This window comes from Molothrus aeneus, chromosome 3 (assembly GCF_037042795.1).
Source record: "Molothrus aeneus isolate 106 chromosome 3, BPBGC_Maene_1.0, whole genome shotgun sequence".
Lineage (NCBI taxonomy): Eukaryota > Metazoa > Chordata > Aves > Passeriformes > Icteridae > Molothrus > Molothrus aeneus.
In genome coordinates, this window is record NC_089648.1 from 64,376,222 (window position 1) to 64,395,962 (window position 19,741).

Genomic DNA, 19,741 nt, shown 5'->3' on the forward strand with positions numbered 1-19,741 from the left:
CTGGAAGTGATCTAGTCCTATGCTGATCCCCGTGCACACATAGTGGTGTTGAAGGAGACTCCACAGCCTCTAGGGCCAACCTGCTCCACTGCCTGAGCACCCTCATAGGAAAAGGTTTTTCTGATGTTTCAACATTCTCCTATATTTCAATTTATGCCCATTGCCTCTCAGCCTGCCGCTAAGCAGCACCAGGAAGAGCCTGGCTGGGTTTACTCCCCCTTCCATCATGCATTTGTGTGTTGGTAAGGTCCCTCCTCAGTGTCCTCCAAGTTGAGCAGTTCCAACTCTCAACCTCTCCTTGCACAACAGATGCTCCACCTCCTATCATCACAGCCTTTTGGTGGCCTAGGTTCATTAAATCTTTGTCTCTCTTGTACCAAGGAAACCCAGCTCTGAATGCAGCACTCCAGATGTCTCCCCAGATCTGCAGAAAAGATCATCACCTCTGATGTGCCAGCAACACAGTTCCTAACAGCCTGGGAGACTGCTGGCCTTTGTTGTAGGCTGGCTCAAGGTCAGCTTGATTCCCAGTGCATTTTCAAAACTCACCTTAACACAAGCTTCCCCTTTCTTGCTCAGCATGGAAATCACTCAGATTGCAGAGGCTTCTTCCACACCACACCCTCACTTCACCCTGCTCCACAAGAGGGATGGCAGGAGGCCCAGCACAGCCCATGGCCCAGGACTGACTCAGCAGAAGGGAGAGGAAGCAAGCTTTTTAGTAGCCAGGAACAAGTTTAGCAAGTTCCCAGGACTATCAAAGAAACATTTTTACAGTAAATGCTTTACTATGAAAGCTTTCATTAAAGCATCTAAGTTGGAAATGGTAGATGAAAATTTGCCCAGTTCTTACACTATTACTAGAATACAACATTTGAAGTTCTCTACTTCCCCAGATTGATGTAGTAACATGAATGGGGCTACAGCACCCCAGCTGAACTTCTAAAAGTATTCATGTATCACCATAGCCTGTAGAAAGATTATAGTCTTTTATTGATTTATTGTTTTACAGATTCAGCTTTCAATAATAAAGTTCAATAGATCGATTTCCTAATCATAAAAACTCATTTTACACATTATGTACAGGTACCCAAACATGTCACAGCACAGACCTTCACACAGAACAAGCTGGGCAGAGGCGCTAAGGGCAAGGATGTACATTCAGAGATCAAGTCGTGGATATGCACAGTGCTTTTGGCACACCTCACTGAAGATTGCCCACACAGGGACAGTAAAATAATCCCAACTAAGTCATAACATGGATTAGTTCAACTACATTAATTCCAGGAGGAACACTTAATTCACAATTAAACTGGCCATCAGAAGAGATTTAAGTTGAATCAAATGCAGCTGAACTAATCATTTTAGTTTTATTAAGCAACCCTCTGTAGACAAATTCTAGACCTTGAGATCTGTCTCCAATATTAAACACATCTTTTTAGCTGAGATATGAAGAAGTTTGAGGACTGAGGGAACTCAGGTATGAGAAGTATTCTTTGGCAGTTTGATACAAATATAAAAAATACATTATTTTTGAGGGCTAAACTAAACTTTTCCCATTACTGCCAGCACCAGAACTGCTTCAGTGACACAGTAACACATATTGGAACGTAAACACAACCTTGCATTTTAATGAAACAAAATTCATATTACAGATGAACATCAATACTCCAGATATCCTTCAACAGGCTACCCACTCCCCACAAAAAAGTTGAACTTAACACTCAGTGAGAAAATTTGCCCTTCTCAATGACAGGGCCCAGGAAACATTGCACAACTGTTCACCTTCTCTGCAATACAGGACCTGGCACACACAAGAGACCAGCTGACAAAGTGTACTCAAAATATTCCAGCTCCCATGGAAAGCTATTTTATGTCAAAACTCTTAGTTAATTTGAATATCCCTTGCTCTTTTCTGAGATTAAGTATCACAGGTCTTTCTGTAACTGCAATCTAACCTTGTGATGACAAAAAACCGCAGCTAAGAGTTTATGCAAGCTGCTTTATAACATTACATCAAGCAACAAGTTAAAATACACCATTTCACATTGAGGCAGACATTCATTTAAAATCTGGCAATTCCCTTTTAAAAACAGTTGTTTTCCCTTCTAATGACATGGCTATCCCAAAGGAGATAAAGCCAGGCTCAGTTTGAAGAGTAGGAGGAGGGGGAAACAGGAAACACTTCCAGAACGAAGCATTCAACAGTTCTGCAGCCTGCAGGGCAGAAGGCTGCGTATCAATGTTTGACTTCAGTAATACAGATCTAAAGATATTGCTTTGTCCAAGTGCAGCCATAAACTTGTAATTTAAACTACTTCCAAAACAGGAATGTAACTCCAACAGGCCATTCCACCATGAAGACCATTTAGCCATTATCTCTACTTAGTTATCTCAATGCTGAAATACTGTAGGGCAGCTTTATTTCATCTTCCTTCTTTGTCCACTTTGTTCCATTCAAACTTCTAATGCTCAGTTCAGAACAAATAAAAATAAAAAAGGCTTAAGCAGACTCCCTTGCTGGGCACACAAGTACAAGCAGCAAATCACATTTAGCCATGGAAGTTGACTCAGACCTTTTTCAAATCTTTCAGCAAATGATGCCAGAGCCTTTTCCTGCTTGTTACCTTGAGTGAGCATATTATGGGGAGAACAGGTAAACAAACAATACATAGTACTGTTTATGCTTATTCCCAGTGGAAAACCAACCTCATGCTGAGATGTTGCATTCACCCAGGGTGGTAGGAATACTTTCATCCCACCACTTAAAAAAAAAAAAAAAAGCTGAATACTGCAACACAGACTGCCTAATCCACTTACCATAGAAGCATCCAACCCTTTTTATGGAATCTTCTCAGTATTTCTAGAACTTAACACCTACAGCTGGCTTAGTCATCCCAGCCAAGCTGCAGTTTCTATTTTCAGTTAACAAAACCAACTTCTCTAGAATTCACATATTACATAGTAAATATATCTGAAGATAAACCATTAGCTCTGAAATGCCCAACCATGAAGAATTAAGAAACAAAGATGGAAGCTCTTTCTTGGATTTAAGGATCTTCAGGGCATGGACTCCTATTTACATTGTCCTGTAGATTTTACAACACTTAATTCTTGCACATTCATTTTGACACTTGAATGTCAAAGTGAGGGCAATTCAGTTTTGTTTTTAGTAACTGTCTTTTGCAAACAGGAAATCTGTGAATTCCCCTCCCCACAGATTCTCACGCATTCACACAGACTCTCTAGAAAGGTAAGACACTTTATTGAATTTTTTTGATAAATTAAGAAAGGACTATGAACCAGACTTATGGGTAGCAGGTGCTTGTAAACAGACATCAGTTCCTTCCCAAAGAAAGCTTGACTCCATGCACTCAGCCTGAAGTCACTTTCCCCACCGTTGCTCACAGGCTGCATAGTGATGGAGGGCAGAGAAAAACTCTTCATAGCTGATGTTTAGGTGGGAAGGCAAAGAACTGAGAAAGCAAGTTAGAAACATTAAAATAAGCTTTTATAAACACCACACTATTCATACAGCCACTCAGGAATATCACTAAAAGCAAGCTACTGTCTGAGTAACCTTGTGAAGTTGTTCTCAACATGGTTATTGTGACTCAACTCTAACAACTAAACCAGTCACCCTCTAAACCAAAGCCTCCCATCAGAGTACACAGGGCCCTTCAAACCAGTGAAAAGCTGGAGCAGCACAGTGTGCCCACGTTTCAGTGCTCTATAAATGTGCTTGGATTTATGAAGTTCAGCAAATCTAGTCACTTCACTTACTACTAAAATTGAAAAGCAATTCATAGGTGCGGTCTTCTATTATTCCATTTCCTTTGTATCCTTAGTTTCCCTTTTAGGAACCTATAAGCCACAGAAAATCAACACTGATATAAGCAACACTGTCAAATGGGACTGGACCACACACTAGGTGGTGACAGAAGTTATTCCTTAAACCTGAGGCATGAAGCCTGCTGTTGCTAGTCAGGGCTAAAAAAACAACAATGAATGTTTGACAGGTTTTAGTTAATTTTAAAATATCCTCAAATCAATCTCCAGACACTTGTCTAGCTGGATTTCCTCTTTTGGCCAATTTCCATAAGTTATATCATAAAGACTTGCTTAGCTAGGTATTTTTCATTCCAGTGTTTTACAACATTTAGAAGCAACTCACATGATTTCTGTCAGTCTGATGTGCCATGGAAGGAATCCTAATGTGCTGTCCACAGGACCGAACTTCAAGACTAAATCAGGATCAGGAAATCCATGTGTACCTGTAATAACAAGTTATATTAGGTTTTATTAAATTTATCACAGGATTTTTTTTTAGTTCTAAACCCTAAGGCATCTGCTTTTTCACTAAATGCACTTTTTTTTAAATGAAGGTCCCAAGGACAAGTTAACAATTAAAAGCCCAAGAGGACAGACTGGTCTTGCAACACCTGAATGACCAATTGAGCAAAAGCTTAGGCAGCCACTGCAGGCCCAGCTGGACTGCTATTTTTATGTCAGGTAGTTTTCAAAGACCTTCTATGGAAAGTACAGGAACAGTTACATTGTTTTGAGTAACAGCAAACCCTAAAAATGCTGTTTCATCTGACTTGTTCTAGTTTTGTCTTGGTAAACTCTATTTTAGTAGCACAGAACATGCTGTACCCTGACTCTACCTACTATAGTCCTTACTTAACTATGTGGAGCTGCAATCAAGTAGAGTAAAAGGACACAAAAACAAAAAGCTTAAGGAAATTTCACTGAAGAACACCTTTGTACTACAGACCATCAAGGAAAAAAAAACTCAGCTTGTTAGATGACTTGTCTCTTTCTCAGTATGAGACCAGACAGAAATTTTAAAACTAACTTACTATAAAATTTCAAAGATACTGCTGCAGCTGGCATCTTTCTGGTTAAATGAGTGAGGTAGAACAGGGCAGTGTGTCTTTTTCTGTTACTGTGTGGACAACCTGACCCATTCTAGGGCAGAGCAAGATAATATTGATGAATTCCACTAAGTGCCCACACTCTTACTACCCATACCTTAAAACCCCAGCCAGTCATTTCCCTCATGAGAGCATTCTGCTCATCTTCTGAGGCTGAAGACAATTAGTGACCAAACACCACTGCCTGTCTCCCTTCCATATACTTCTGCAGTGCCTAAGCTACTCCAGGCTATAATTGACAGACAGGAAATAGGCTTACAATGAGCAGTCTGAGTCCAGCTTTCCCTGCTAATTCTACCAAGTTGATTAGAGCAACTTGTGAAAACCAGTAGAGCACCCCAAGGGGACCCAAGAAGCTAAACTGCTCCTCTTGCACCTACCTAGCTCATCTGAAAAGCATTCCAGCAGTCATAACCCTATTTTGCTATAATGCTGCAATTAGTCATGATTATTGCAGGTAAATTGTTGTCACCCCTTCCAGTACCCACCAATTCTGCAAGTGCAAAAGTGCTTATACTGGGTAATGACTACCTTTAGCAGATAAAGTTCAAGACAGCCTACTTGCTCCAAACTTCAGATGTTATTTCTCAATTCTTTCCTCGCTTGCTTAAATTAAAAAAAAAAAAAAACCACTACAAAAAAGCAGTCAAGAGCCTTTTACAGTTTTCAGATTAGTTATAGAGGAACTTAACTTTGGGAGTAAGAGAAAAGGAAACTAAGGCCAGATTTTGCTCCACCCAGTTTTGAAACTGAAGCTGGAGATTTTTCAAAATGTTCACATCCTCCCTCTCCACTGAATCACCACAACAGTGATGACACCTTTTACTAGAGGAAAAGAGGCTATTTTCCCTAAACACGTGCATTTCTAAGAAAGGATGAAGCTTTTAGATAAGGGTGTCTTGTGCCACAGACCAAATCTCATCTCAAAGTTAAGAAAAAAATTGCAAAGCAAAAGCCACTCTGTTGTTCAGAAGCTAGCACATTAGTATCAGGAAAGAGCTTTGCAGGAAAGCAGTGAATACTTAGAAGTGGGGACTCTGGAGGAAGTGGACAGCTTTACTCATCAGCTGATTCAGCAGCTGAGTACTCCTCAGCTGGTACAAGCAGCAGGATCTTCAACACTGCAATGGCTTGTCAAACAGGAAAAGACCTTCAGAGAGCCCAGTTAATGCTAACATTTCCTTCTGGTTCCTATCTGAAGGAAAATGCACACTGTAGCATTACTGTCACAACAGCCAACTAAAAACCACAGTACTGTGCTTTCCAGTCTGCATCCATTTCTTTACCTAAACACAGCAGTGCTACAGATAATTTACATGTGGAAGCTCCCTCAGAGCTGACAGAATTACAACAGTCAAGTTTAGCACACATGAGATACAAGAATTTGGGAGCAAACTTTAAAAAACAAAAGAGGCCAAAAGACTTGCACACTCAAAGGATGCCAATCTGGCAACATCCCTTCTAGGTCAGGAGTTCTGCAAGGGGAACATGAAGGAATTTTAGCGCTGATAACTATACCCTTCTCCACAGAGATCTTACAGGGCAACTTGAGTAGCCTTAATTGATAGTCATGTTCTTTGCTGGAAGGCAAACAGACAGCAAGCAGAGACAATATTAAAATGCAGCTGGCAACTACTTTTCTGAAAACAAGCTGGTTAGCTGAGGCATTTCTCAGAAGAAAGTATTTTTACATTGCAGAAAACTCAAGCTGTAAGAATTAAGTGCATGACTGAATTAAGAACAAGAAAAGCCACATGACAAACTAGAATCATACCATTTTAGGACTAGGCTTCAATAACTGCACCCTAAACATGAACAAAAAGTTTAAAAACTACATTAACAGGTATTTAAACCAAAATGTAAAACCCCAAAGATTTACAGAAGACACCATTAATACAAACTGTAAGAATATAACTGTTCAAGTATTGCTTTCCAGAACATGCTCTCAAATCAGTAATGCACAGATGCACACTTTTAATACCGTTCCATTAAAAATGCACACAAATTAAATTTGCCTACAAGTAAAACAAAATTTAAAAAGCTGCTGCTAAGTAAGTAATGAAAGAATACTTCACCTCCAACAATGTCCCAAACATTAGGTAAACAAATTAATAAGGACCAGTTACAGATATTATCCTTAATTATTAGCCACATACATGAAGCAGCGTGTTTCAAAGTTCATAGTTTTGACAGATTAGATTTCTCTTTCTGTGCTCAGCTAGCATGCAATGCTTCAAAAATAAATCCACTCATTTTAAGATTGGACCTAATACTTTTAACATATCCAGACAGAAGATCAACAAGTTTGAAAAGCTCCAGTTAAGTATCACTGGCCAAAATACACACAACATGTAACAACTGTCACCAGCTCTCCATTAAATTAGTAACTGTTCTGAAGGAGTGATTGTTAATTTCCTTTAATTGCCTTTGGGGTATAACAGAAGAGATGTGCTAAGTTCTTCTTCAGGTGCTTCATTAAATACATTTAATAGCTCCATTATAGGAGGATGCTGACAACAGGGATGGAATTCAGTTTGAATTCCAAACTTCCAAACTGCCATGGAAGTCCGTTTGCAGAACAATTCAGCTGATCACCCAACATGAAAAAGAAAAAATCACTCTCTAAAGTCCAATTAATGGGAAGCACACTACAACAACATGCCCAAGGCATCCAAGTTCAAGCGTGCAATCTGAAACCTGATGAGCTAATTGCAGCTGCAATTAACATGCATGGATCACCTAGGCAAGCTGAGCAACTCATCACAGCTCCACAGCACCACTGAAAAAGTGGATGCTAATTCCAAACTTCTTCTCCCAGGTGTGATATTAGGGCAGTCCTGCCCTTTTCATAGCTATTGCATGTAGCCACACATCACAGTGCAGAGTCAGTATCTGCATGAATTAGTAATGAAGACAACTAAGCTAGTGTGGGTTATAGAGCAGCAAGAGAACAGCAAGTGTTCTATCATTTGCATTCAGGATAGTAGTCAGGCAGCAAGAACAGCTTTAATCACTGTAACCAGATCTGGAAAAGACTCTGCCCATCCATATTTGCAGCTTGTAACTCGCAGGAAGTTAACCTAAATTAGAATAGTCTAGTTTTAGGTAATCCCAAAAGTACTTTTTTCAGCAATCTCATTGCAGAACATACCACAGATGCTGTAAACTCTGAAAAGCCAAAACTCTGCAATTTAGCTTAATATTTATGCTAAAGAATTTCTCTGCTTAAAAAAACAGCTCAAAAGGCAATAAACAAGAAAGAAATTTTTAACAGAAGCCTAAAAGCAATAATCATAATTTACTCTGATAGACTAAGCATCAAGATGCATACATTCCAAGCAATGAATACACTAGTAATCAAATTGTTATGAATTGAGTACTCTTTCCCCTCCATATTATACTTACTACTTAATAAGTTGTCTAACATATTCACATCCAGGTCTGAATGTGTTCTTTGCTGCTGTGCTACCAACTGACAGAAGTTCTGAGCAGCTTTGACTATGTCTGCTTTTCCATCTTCTGGAGACAGCACCTTCAATGTAGATTGGCAATTTAAAACTGAAAGTACAAAACATAGTTTAAAAGCAACAGAAATATAATTGTTTTGCATGTGCTTTACATAGTCTCAGATAGAGATGAAAGTAACTTGTAGTTTAATTCCTGTATTACAACTAGTCACAAATCCACCTCATCTATCTCTTAGAGAAGTGGGTAAGAGTTTTCTGGATTTGCTGTATTACTAAAACACAAGCTTAAGACAACTACTTTGAGAAGTCTTGTGAGAACGGGCTTAATTCAGTCTTCAAACACAGTTCTCCAGGAAATTTGGGTTGGTCCTTACACTGTCAGGCAAAGCACTGAGAAGAAAGGTGCCTGGATAGTAACTTAAGGGGTTCAGGGAAATTAAAAAAAAACCAAAAACCAACAAACTAATTTCTGCCCTAGAAGAGGAAGGTGTTTTTAACAGCTACTGTGTACATTCATGTGACATAATTATTAAGCTTGGGGGCTCTGATCACAGCATCTTGATGCAAGAGTTACAGTAAGGATCTAAGATGGCTACACTGAAGCTTGGAACAAGATAATAGTTCAGAATTCATCTATTCATCTGCAACTATGCCTGTGACTTAAGTGGACATTTCACAACAGTAATTATCTTAACCCTACGCAATTGACAGGCAAGAGTCTTCTCACACTACATGACTCGCATCATTGTCAGTACTGTAAGGTACCTAAGAGGTAAGCTTGCTGAGGAAGCTCAAGGCCAGAGATGGTGCACTATACTGGCTTGAAGCTAAGTGGGTTAAATACCAAAGTGTCAACATTTTAAGCTGATACCAAACTTAGGATAGTTATTACTAGATACTTAAAAATACATTTCTTAAAACTGCAGAACCTGACTGCAAGGGACCACACAGCACAGTCAAGATTCATAAGAACACCTAAAACCCCTTAGTTCATCTATCCAAAGCCACCACAATGAAAATGATTGCTCTTTAATATTGCTTGATTTGCCAATTTGCATCAAATGTCCTACATTAAAAAATATTTAACAGTATCCCTAAATTGCAATACATGCAATTTTGTTATTCAGAAGTGAAAAACTGCAGATAATAATAAGCTGCATAGATGTCAGTTTGTTAAGTTGAAAACACGAAGCATCTGATCTAACTGCGAAACCTCCTAAAAAGAATGAAGAATTTAAAAAGAGAACAGAAAACACCTCTGCTTTTCACAGTTTCCAGCACAAAAGGTTCCTGAGATTTAAAAGCACTCTTCCCATCAGCAAGCCTGAGAAGTCTTTCAGTAGTTTGTTTGAACATAAATATCCCATCTTAGGCAAGCAGAGCTAAGTATGCTGGAGTTTAAGACATTAATAGCCTGTCTACCCCATCTTCTGCTGGTTATTTCAACCTTCGCAGGAAGGGAAAAAAAAAAGCATGAAACCTGAGTTCTTCCATATAAATGCTAGCATCTTAGACTAAGTTGTTCATAAGACAAGTTCATGCTACAATATTATACTTTGTACTGGAAAACTGGCACAAAAAATTTTAGTATTCGGTCAGCTCTCAGAGGGGAGGCAAAACTTGCAAGCAGCATTTTCAATGCAGCTAAATGTACCACAACTGGTGCAGACTTTTCATAAGTATTTGAACTATGATGATCTTAAAACATAAGGGTTGTTTAGGTTTTTTTTTTTACTTTAATATTATGAGTTGTAGTTAGAAGACCTGTATCAGCCCATCTCTTTAAGACAAAGGCCTGATTCAAGTACATGCCTGTGATTGATTATACTTGAACAGACTTCTAGCATTTGTCTTAGGCAGCAGATGAGGAGATGAGTTCTTACAGCAGATAGTGCTGTGTAAGGAACATCAGCCTCGAAACCTACTCCTGCTTTCCACATCTAAGTATGTGCAAAAGCTATTACCAAATTTATTTTTTAACTTGTGCCCTTTACCTTCCTGATGGCATTATACCTTGCCATGACAACCAGCAGTCTTGCTCTTTCCCCTTCTCCTCTCCATTTAGAGGTGTATGTTTGGAAAAATGGAAGTACACACATGAAGAAAAAGGTCACTGTACACAGACATGTGTTTAAGTAAAAGCAGTTTTATGATTAATATACAGCTATTTAGAGGCACACCAAGCCCCTCCTGTAGTTGATCTTACCTTGACCAGTTTTGTCGTGATTTGCAAATTCCACGGAGTACTTGGAGCAATCTAGTCCCAAGAGTTCTTGCTGCTGTTTTAAAATTTCATCCATCAATCTTGAATTATTCCTCTTGAAAATACCTTTAAAAAAAAGTTGCATATCAGCCAACTCCTATAAAAGGTGTTACAAAATAAATCTAACACTAGGCAAGAAGAAAAAATTAGTCAGAACTGGTTTGAGACTGGAATTCACAAGTGTGGGTAAGAACTCAAAGAAAATGCTACTGCATGTGACTAATCTGAGTGACCTTGGAAAGACAACTCATGTGCTTTTGTTCTTCTTTCACCCAGCCTGAATAAGCAGCAAGTTGCAACTGCATAAGGGATAGCTTAAGACTTATTTCCTTGTCCTTGGCATGCTAGAAATAGAGAAAGCAATCATCAGCAAAGAACACCAAGTCAGATTAACACCAAATTTCTTTAAAGCCCACACTGCTTAAGTCTACCACTTATTGCCACACGCCTAAGGCTGCAGGCTAACAAACCAAGTCACCACTAAATCAACATTTCAGGTCTCAGTAAGTATCCACTCTTAAGCCATCCAACAGCATGGATTTCCTAATAAGAGAATTTCACAAGCTGTATGTTTCAAGGAGTTCATGCAGTCCCCAAGGCCTTTTTATACTTGCATATTTAAGGCAGACACATTTCGAATGCAGGAAATCACAAAAGCCTGCTTCAAACATACTTGGGTTTCCTACTAAAAAAAAAAATTCTAGCTTTTGAGAAACAACTCTACTTCTAATTAAATGCCACAGCAAAAACTAAATGTTACAGTTTAAATATTTACAATCCAAAAGCATGGCTAGGCATATTCACTCAGGAACTGGATAATGCTTTTATCACAGGGTATTCAGAGGTTTTTACTGCACTTCATTCAGAAACTTTATGTCAAACACTTCCACTGACCAATCTAAAAATGCCCACATGCTAATCTTACAATGTAGACAGTGCAAAAGAATGTAAGATATGCAATTTTGATTAGGCTTAGGATTCGGCACCACAGCCTCACTATAGGATCTGGAACAGCTACAAGAGTTCCCACATTGGTCAAACAGTACATAAGCACTGGATCAAGACCATAATACACTAGGAGTTAGTTTGCAATATGGAGTGATACAATGCATTTATTTAATATGCTAGCCTTTAGGCCTAATGAATTAGAACTTTTCTACAGGCTTCATTAGAGGTTTTAATAGGTGGCAAAGTATCTGTTTTTCCTCTTATCCTGGATACTTCCTGTAAAAAAAAAAAACCAACTATTTCATTATAGAAGTGTTAGCTTATAATTGATTTCACATGTTTACAGAACAGCAAGTTATGGTAAGGCACAAACCTCTACAGAAGAAAGTGTGTTAGAATGCTTCTGCTAAGTTTAAACTAAAGTTAAATTGTGGCTTCCTGTGCTCCCACTTTCTAGCATATACTTATACATAATAGAAATTGAGAATGCTGCTTTAAACACAACTGTTTGATACAACTCTGCTTGGCTCGGTCTGTTTCGTGCTGGGGTTAACACAAATTGAATTCCTCACTCCCAAGGTCAGCAGCAGTGCAGCCACTGCAATTGCTAATCCTGTAGCCTCTTCAAGGAAGATCTGGACAAGGCTGCATGTGCCTTGCCTTTAGGAGTCACTTGACTTCCATACACTTTTAGATATGAGAATTAAAACTATGTTCAATATCCAGACAAACATGTGACATAATTAGGAAAGGCTCCCAATCTGGGAAATAAGCTGCTGCTCTTCTTCCCCTTTTTCACTCAATACTAATGATACCAAATCCTTTCTCGTGAAAGGCTTTTGCCTATTCCTGCCAAAGACTGGAAGAACTAACTTAAGACTCCACACTCCAGCTCTAAAGAAAATTAAGACATTGAGGACAAGTAGAAGAACTGACTAAGGTGTTTGCTTGGATATCATATACTGGAACTGGTCCAGCTCCAAAGTGAAGGTCCTTAACACACACAACAGACACAGAAGAGTTGCTAAATAAATGTGTTCTTAAGATTTATCTGAGTACCACCCTTCTATTCTGCCTGTTTATCTCACCCACTCCCTCAGATGTTCAAACTTGGGGACTGCACAGCTCCTTGAATAGCAGTTTAACAAACAGGAAGCTACTGTAGTCGTACCATGTAGTTGCAGCATGCCTTCCTTGGAAAGGCCTCCACACCTAAATTCCCACTGATCCATCAACCCTGACACATACACAGTTTTCCTGAAGAGAAGATCCTGAAGCACAACAGAAGATAGTAAAAATTCAGACTAACTCAGATCTTAGTTAAAACCCAACAGCATTTGGGAATACTCCTTCAATGTTTGTCTCAGTCAGTGCACAAGAGACTCATGAATGCACATCACTGCAAACACAGTCCTGCCAAATGCAATATTCACAGGCCAAATTCATATTCAACTTCAAGAATTTTACATGGTCATGCCTCAGCTATATTCTCCTTTCCCTTACAGTATCTCAAAGCCCCATTTATCTACAAGGCTCATTTTTTAAAAATTTTGTAAATGTACCCAAGTTAGTTCTGGGAGATGCTGTTGCTTAATTTAAACAGGATAAATATAGCAAACAAGTGCATGAGTAGGCCAACTCAGTAACAGAATTGTGTTTCTAGGCAGTGAAACTTAACTCTTGATTTACTGCTACCCTCCAACTTCGTTCACAAAATTAAAGCTAGTCCATAATATAATTTTAACAGTAAAAAAAATAGTTTGACAAAGGCCTAATAAATTTTGGCAATACAACAGCTGTTTGCTGTTAAATGAAAAAAAATGCAGCACTACTCATGTTTCTAATACAGAACACAAACATGAAATTGTCACTATTATTTTTCATCAGAAGATTTTCCAGCTTTGAAAAGCAGAAACATTTGTTTGGTCAGAACTCTGGAACCTGTGTAAGCTGGCGCAAATGTGTATGTTCCTGCAAATGAAGTGTTGTAAGAATTACATGTATTTAAGCACTAAAATTCCCAATGAAAAAGAGTACCAAACTCTGTCCTGGTTTGTTTCCTTTAACTACTGAGAACTTGTGAGCTGTTTTCAGGGATACTACTTGTTTTTACAACAGAAGCTGCAAGCATGCTGTCATTTGTTGCTATTAGAGCTGAGGCTCTAATAGCAGAAGTGTTTTAGATTCCTGCAGTAGTCCTTCATTACACAGGTCTTTTCCAGGGCACACACCTTTTGCTCAGATTTACAGCAACTACAAGCCACGCCCCTTTGCTTGCAACCATGGTGTTGCAATATTTTAGGGTTAGATATTGACAAATGAAGTTTGGAATTAATTCATCAAGTGTAGAAGTGACAAGAATCTTGAACTGGAAGTGAACAACTGGCACAGAGAAACACCAGGTGATGTCAACCATTTGTTTGTCTGACTAGAGTACCACAGCCACCACCTGTTAATGCCTTAATGGCATCTCAAAGGTCAACATTTTTAATTTCCCTGCTCCTTAAAGCAGCAGAATCTGGTAAAACACAAAATAACAGTTAGCCCTTCCTTGCAAGGGAACACCTTACCAAAGGGAGTCTAGTAAAGAACATATCTCCACAACATTTCAGTTATTTGCTTTCTCAACTTCTTTCCAGTGCTGACAAGGAAAGAGTAATCAAAAGTTGTAATTGTTATCAGGTATTAACATTTTGAGAACATCAAATACTAAACCACTTCAAAGAATACACATACAAGAAACCATTTTAATACATGAACAACTTTTGCTTACATCCTGTTGGATCACGCTGGTGGATAACAGAGGAAAGCATGGCCATTATACAAGACCTCACAGGATATGGAAAGCTACAAATACCTCCTTTATCCCAAGAGTCTAGGAAAAAAGTAATCCAAGTTTGAATGTAACTAAAGTCACTTAACTTTCAATCAGATTAAGGCCACTTAAGACAGCACTAACCAATCAAAGAATTTGACATAGAACTAAGAACTTCATAGGTGACCATTCCTCCCAGATATGACCCTTCTTGGAGGGTCATTCTGCACTAAGAGAATAGAGGCTCATCAGCAATTAGGAGAAAAGATACCTCTTTCATATTTCCCATTCTTTTAAGGAGATCACCTTATCCGTTTTAATCAATGTGGTCTGAGAACTGCTCTCAACTCAACACCAAAATGAAATTGTGGAATGTGAAATTTCACGTGGGTGAAGGCCCACAGCAGATGCCATGTGATATTGGTATCTCACAAGTGTTCCAGTGACATAAAGCCACAACATATTTATCTTGCCCAGTGAAATAAACACACTGCACACCCAGAAGATTTTATGGATTGATCAAATTAGCTAAACTACCAAGTAATCTAGAAGAGACTAGAAGCCTACTTTGGGGCTAATTAAATGATTTCTTTTCCATACTCTATCCTTTCTAAGAGTTTTCAAGTGAAAAGTGCTCAGAAGCAAAGCAGTTCACTAGAAAGCCATGATGAATAACTCCAAATTCTCAGTACAGTCACACTATGGGCTTGAAGAAACCTTCAGCATGAAGCATCTATCTAGGAGTCCAAAGTACCCAAATGCCAAGATGCAGCAAGCTCCCAAAAAGCATTCTAGACTTGTCTTAAACTACAGCAGGAAAGCTTCACAGAAGTAAAACTCAATCAAGCTCTCCCAAAAGGCAAAACAACTACCAAAAGAAAGTTAAAGTATACAGCACTAGTAAAAGGCTTCTGCTCCCCAGAATGTATCTTAAGTGCTATTACCTGAAAGCATTAGCAATGCCTTCTGACTGAAAGCTGCAGTATTTCCTCAGATAAGGTCTCCACAAGAATGGCTGGATTTCTGCCAAGAAATGACTGGCAATACAGAAGTCAATAGAAAAATTCCTGATCAAAAGCCTAAAACTTTAGTTTGCATTATTTAACTCAGGTGTGCACAGTAGCATTAAGCTTATTATGGCTTTGTCATGTTGCACAACAATGGAAGTTGAGAGAAAGGGCTTCCACACACCAAGGCCAGTAAAGCCAGACCACCTTGGGCCTCCAAACATGCTGAGGAAACAGAGAAAATCTCAGTTCTGAGCCCTGCACAACCCCAGCAAAGTTGCCTTTACAGTTACTGGTGCAGCTGGTGAGCTGGAATGCAGCTACTTATTTTGACATTGAAGAATACATGAACAACCTTCTGTTTAGCAATTTTGCAAAAAAAACCAGAAATTCATTACTATAAACAAATAAACAGCTCATGTAGTACTTCTTCTGTAAAAAACTTCATGCTTCTCTTTCCTCCTCTAGAAGAGGCAGTTAAGGACATATTTTGAATTTAATCCTTCTGCAGGAAACTGACACATTATTTCTTGCAGAGAAGGCAACAATGGAAGACCAAGCTTGTAAACAAGGTTTCCTGTTGCAATCAAAAGAATCTCAGTACTAAGGATATGCAGTGAATGAAAAGAAACAAATTTAGGTATACCTCACCACAGCTAACACTGATCCAGAGCACCCATAATTAGTTTTCCTTCTCCACCACAGCCAGCACTGTGGGGATTTTGACAAATCAATAGTTGGTACACTTGTATGAACACAAACCCCCAGAAGCAGCTCAGCAGTCCAAAAGCACCAGTCACCATCTGAGTGGATGGAAACAAGTGCACACTGTAATTAAGGGTCACCCTCTGCTACTGATAAGAGCAAGCTGTACCTGACTTTGTTCACCTTCACTATTATCAGTGTTAGTGCTGAGGGTTCCAGACTCCACCACCACTGAGCACCGGATTTAGCAACAGCTGCAACGTCCCACTTAATGACAAGTCTATCTGGAAATGCTGTATGCTCAATCAAGGCACCCTAAGGAGCTTAGCACCACAGGAAAGGCAGCATATGTGCTATTACCAGCAGTAAGCATACACTAGAGTTGTATGAACGATACTTGCTCGCTCTCTGAAGCTGAAGTCAGTCTGAAAAGCTCAGCTGTGCACAAAGCAGTTGCAGCTGCTCTCCTGGACAACCCACTGAACACCTGTGCAGAGCATGATGTGCAATGGCAGGCTATTCTCATCAACCCTAGACGTTTGGCAAAAGCCACAGATTTAAAACTTTTTCGGTGCTCTGCCTTCTTTGATTTTGCTCCAACAAACTGGAAAGCAAGCTAGCAATTAAACTAGCACATTCCAGTATCAGAGGATCAACAGAAGAACAAGCTACTAAAAAATATGCTTCGATACTGAAATCATGAGATAATAGCCATATTTTCAGATCTCAGCAAAACCTCTTTTAACATGCAACTTTAGAATGAAAAATTAAAATCCACACTCATCACATAATGTAGAACAACTAAACCAACCAAACTAAAGAAAAAATTCCCAACACCAAAACAAAAAATAACATCACAACACAGAACAAAAGTGAACAATTAACATATGTAACTTCAGATTGAATTAAACAATACATGGACACAGCAGCAAATAACCCAAGATTTTTGTTTTTCTGAACTGCCAGCAATAACAATTCTTCTGCAAGGTTATGTTAGCTCTTCAGAGGACAAAACTATAATTTCTGGTCATCATATTTAGTCTTCTAACAGTCAATCTTAGATCTGACTGAATTTCAACACATGCTGGAGAAGCAGTAGTAGGTTTTCAAAAAATGTTTCAGACACTGCTACAGCTCTGGCTCCTTACTGTGAGACAGGAGCTCAGCAACAGTGGCTACCTAAGAATTGGCTGGTGCCTTCTCCCTCCTCACTGTTGCAGAGTAGGCAAGATGAAAGCCAAGACGACCAAGAAACATGATTCTCAGCTTGATCTCCACCTCAGTTCAGCTCTCATACATATAATTTGTGGAGCACAGTGCTGGAATCTAAAAAGGAACTAAGCACATACGTAAACATATTAGGCAATACTGCCCATAGCTTATTTAAATTTGAAGTTAAAGATCCTGTACAATAAAAATGTCTCTCTTCAAGCTATGAGGGAAACTCTCCTCCTTGGTACTGTTTGCTCTGCAGCATTTCACCTGGTTGAATGCTTTCCAAGTTGGGAGTAAAAACCGTCAACACATAAATGACTTTTCATAAGGTGCTGTTTCTCTGTGTGCTTGAGATGCTATGCAAATATTTTATATCATCCTTTGACTTCCAAATGAGGAAGCGTTCTCCCTCTGAAATACAACATAACCAAGTTCCACGACAGCCCTGCACAGATGGCCAGTTTAAACTGCTAAGTGACTGGTATTAAGCCCAGTTTCTCATAATGATCTTAAGAGTAATTTAGTGAAAGTCAAGTCTTCCAAGTCTTTTATCACATAGGAAGGATCAACCATGAAACAAAACTATAAATGGTGATGGTTTAAAATGAAGCAGAAAAAATTTAAAATTCACAAATGCCTATGCTCAAGGAAAGGCCTGCATATCTTAGATGCTTTCGCACATTTAATAACAAAAGATTTCCCCTACTTACATGGGCTGCACTGCTGGGCATTTCCTGAAGGAGCACTAGAAGACAACTGTACCTCTAACCTGGCAGAAATCTACAGAGTTCACCTAAACTGCACGACACCTCTAAACAGCCATTGGGAGTGGCTCAAAACAAGTTAAACCCTGCTCTCCTACAGTCTCACCCCTGACAGCACGAGCACAGGGATCTTCAGGATGAAGTTTTTTTCCTCTCCAGGAAAGAAGCAAGACACAGTCCATGTATTGTTATCCCATCTGAGTTGACAGCTTGTCCAGTATAGGTTACAGATCATCTCTCAATGATCAGCTGGACAGAAAGTTTCAACTAAGAGCATCTTGAATATGGCTGGTTTTAGCTCCCCACTAGGAAAGGACAGGTATGAGGAAGTCAGATTTGTTCCACAACTTCCTCACAGTATGTGAAATCCAAACTCTGATCTTATCTTTATGATAGTCAGTGACGTGGAATCAACATACCTGCAAGAGCCAGAGTTCAATAGTTTTACACCTGGGACTCAGTAATAAATAAAATCACACAGCAGATGTGAAAAAACTTCAGAGCTCACAGAAGCACTGGCTCAGAGTTAACTCAAATGCCAAGGAGGACCAAATGCAGATCACATAATTTAACTTCACAATACAGACAACATCCAGGACATACATGCTTACATTTAACTACTTGTCCATCCTGTCTCTTCACACAGGAGTACTTGAAAATAGAAGGCTACTTTCATTCATTCACTTCTGGAGGTTCAGCCCCAACTCAATGAACAGCACTCATAAGAGCAAGTAGCCTAAAGCTCTTCCCTACTAACAGTCCTGCCCTACACTTTGATGTCAGCAGCTCCTGTCAGCCCGAGGCTGTGGACAAGGCTCCAGAAAGCAGGCAGGACCTGGTCATCCCGACACGGGAGCTGGGCCAGAAGGACAACTGGGCCATTGCCCAGGCTCCCAGGGGACAGAAGCTCTGCAGCGGCCAAGCAGCTCCAGCGGATGGGAAAGGAGCTGCCAGCAGAGAGGCGGGACCGGACTTAGGCAGAGCCCAGAACAGCGCGGCCCTCTGGCTCTACGCTCAGGTCCCCGGCACGGCCCGGGGCTGGGACTTGGGGCACCGCGGCGGCCGCTCACCGTTATGGTCGTAGACGCTGACGTAGGAGATGCCCACGGCCATGCACCACACGACCAGGCTGGCCATGTCCGCGTAGCTCGGCTCCTCCTCGGTCACCACCAGCCCCACGTGCACCGGCAGCTTCCGCAGGGCGCGCCCGTCCGCGCGCCACCGCTGCCGCCCGCGCGCCGCCCCGCCGCGCGCGGGGCCCCGCCGCCGCCAGGCCGCGCGCGCCTCGCGGAACCCGAGCGCGCGGGCAGCGGGCGCCAGGAGCGCGCAGGAGGTGGCGGCGGCGGCGGCCGCGCGGCCGCGCAGGCACGCGAGCAGCGCGCGCTGCAGACAGAGGAAGGCGCGCAGCAGCGCGTGCAGCGCGCGCCACGCCAGGCCGCCCGCCCCGCTCATGGGACCGACCGACAGGAGCGCGTGGGGCCCGCGGGGGAGCGGCGGGGGTGCCTCAGCCGCTGCGCGCCGCCCGCCGCGCCATCCCCTCACGGAGCCCGCGTCCTCCGCCCGGCAACCGCCAGCGCCGCCATCTTCCCACCGCCCCGCCTGATCTTTCACCTCTCAACC

General features: G+C 40.7%; 1 protein-coding gene across 1 annotated transcript; it reads right to left on the bottom strand.

Moving 5' to 3' along the window:
• Positions 1-972: 972 nt before the first annotated feature.
• Positions 973-19,741, bottom strand: NUS1 (NUS1 dehydrodolichyl diphosphate synthase subunit). Its single transcript, XM_066547088.1, has 5 exons — positions 19,192-19,741; positions 10,611-10,733; positions 8,343-8,495; positions 4,175-4,274; positions 973-3,476 (listed from the first exon to the last, which is right to left on the bottom strand). Exons 1-5 carry the CDS (start codon positions 19,571-19,573, stop codon positions 3,386-3,388), a joined length of 849 nt encoding a protein of 282 aa, XP_066403185.1. The 5' UTR covers positions 19,574-19,741; the 3' UTR covers positions 973-3,385.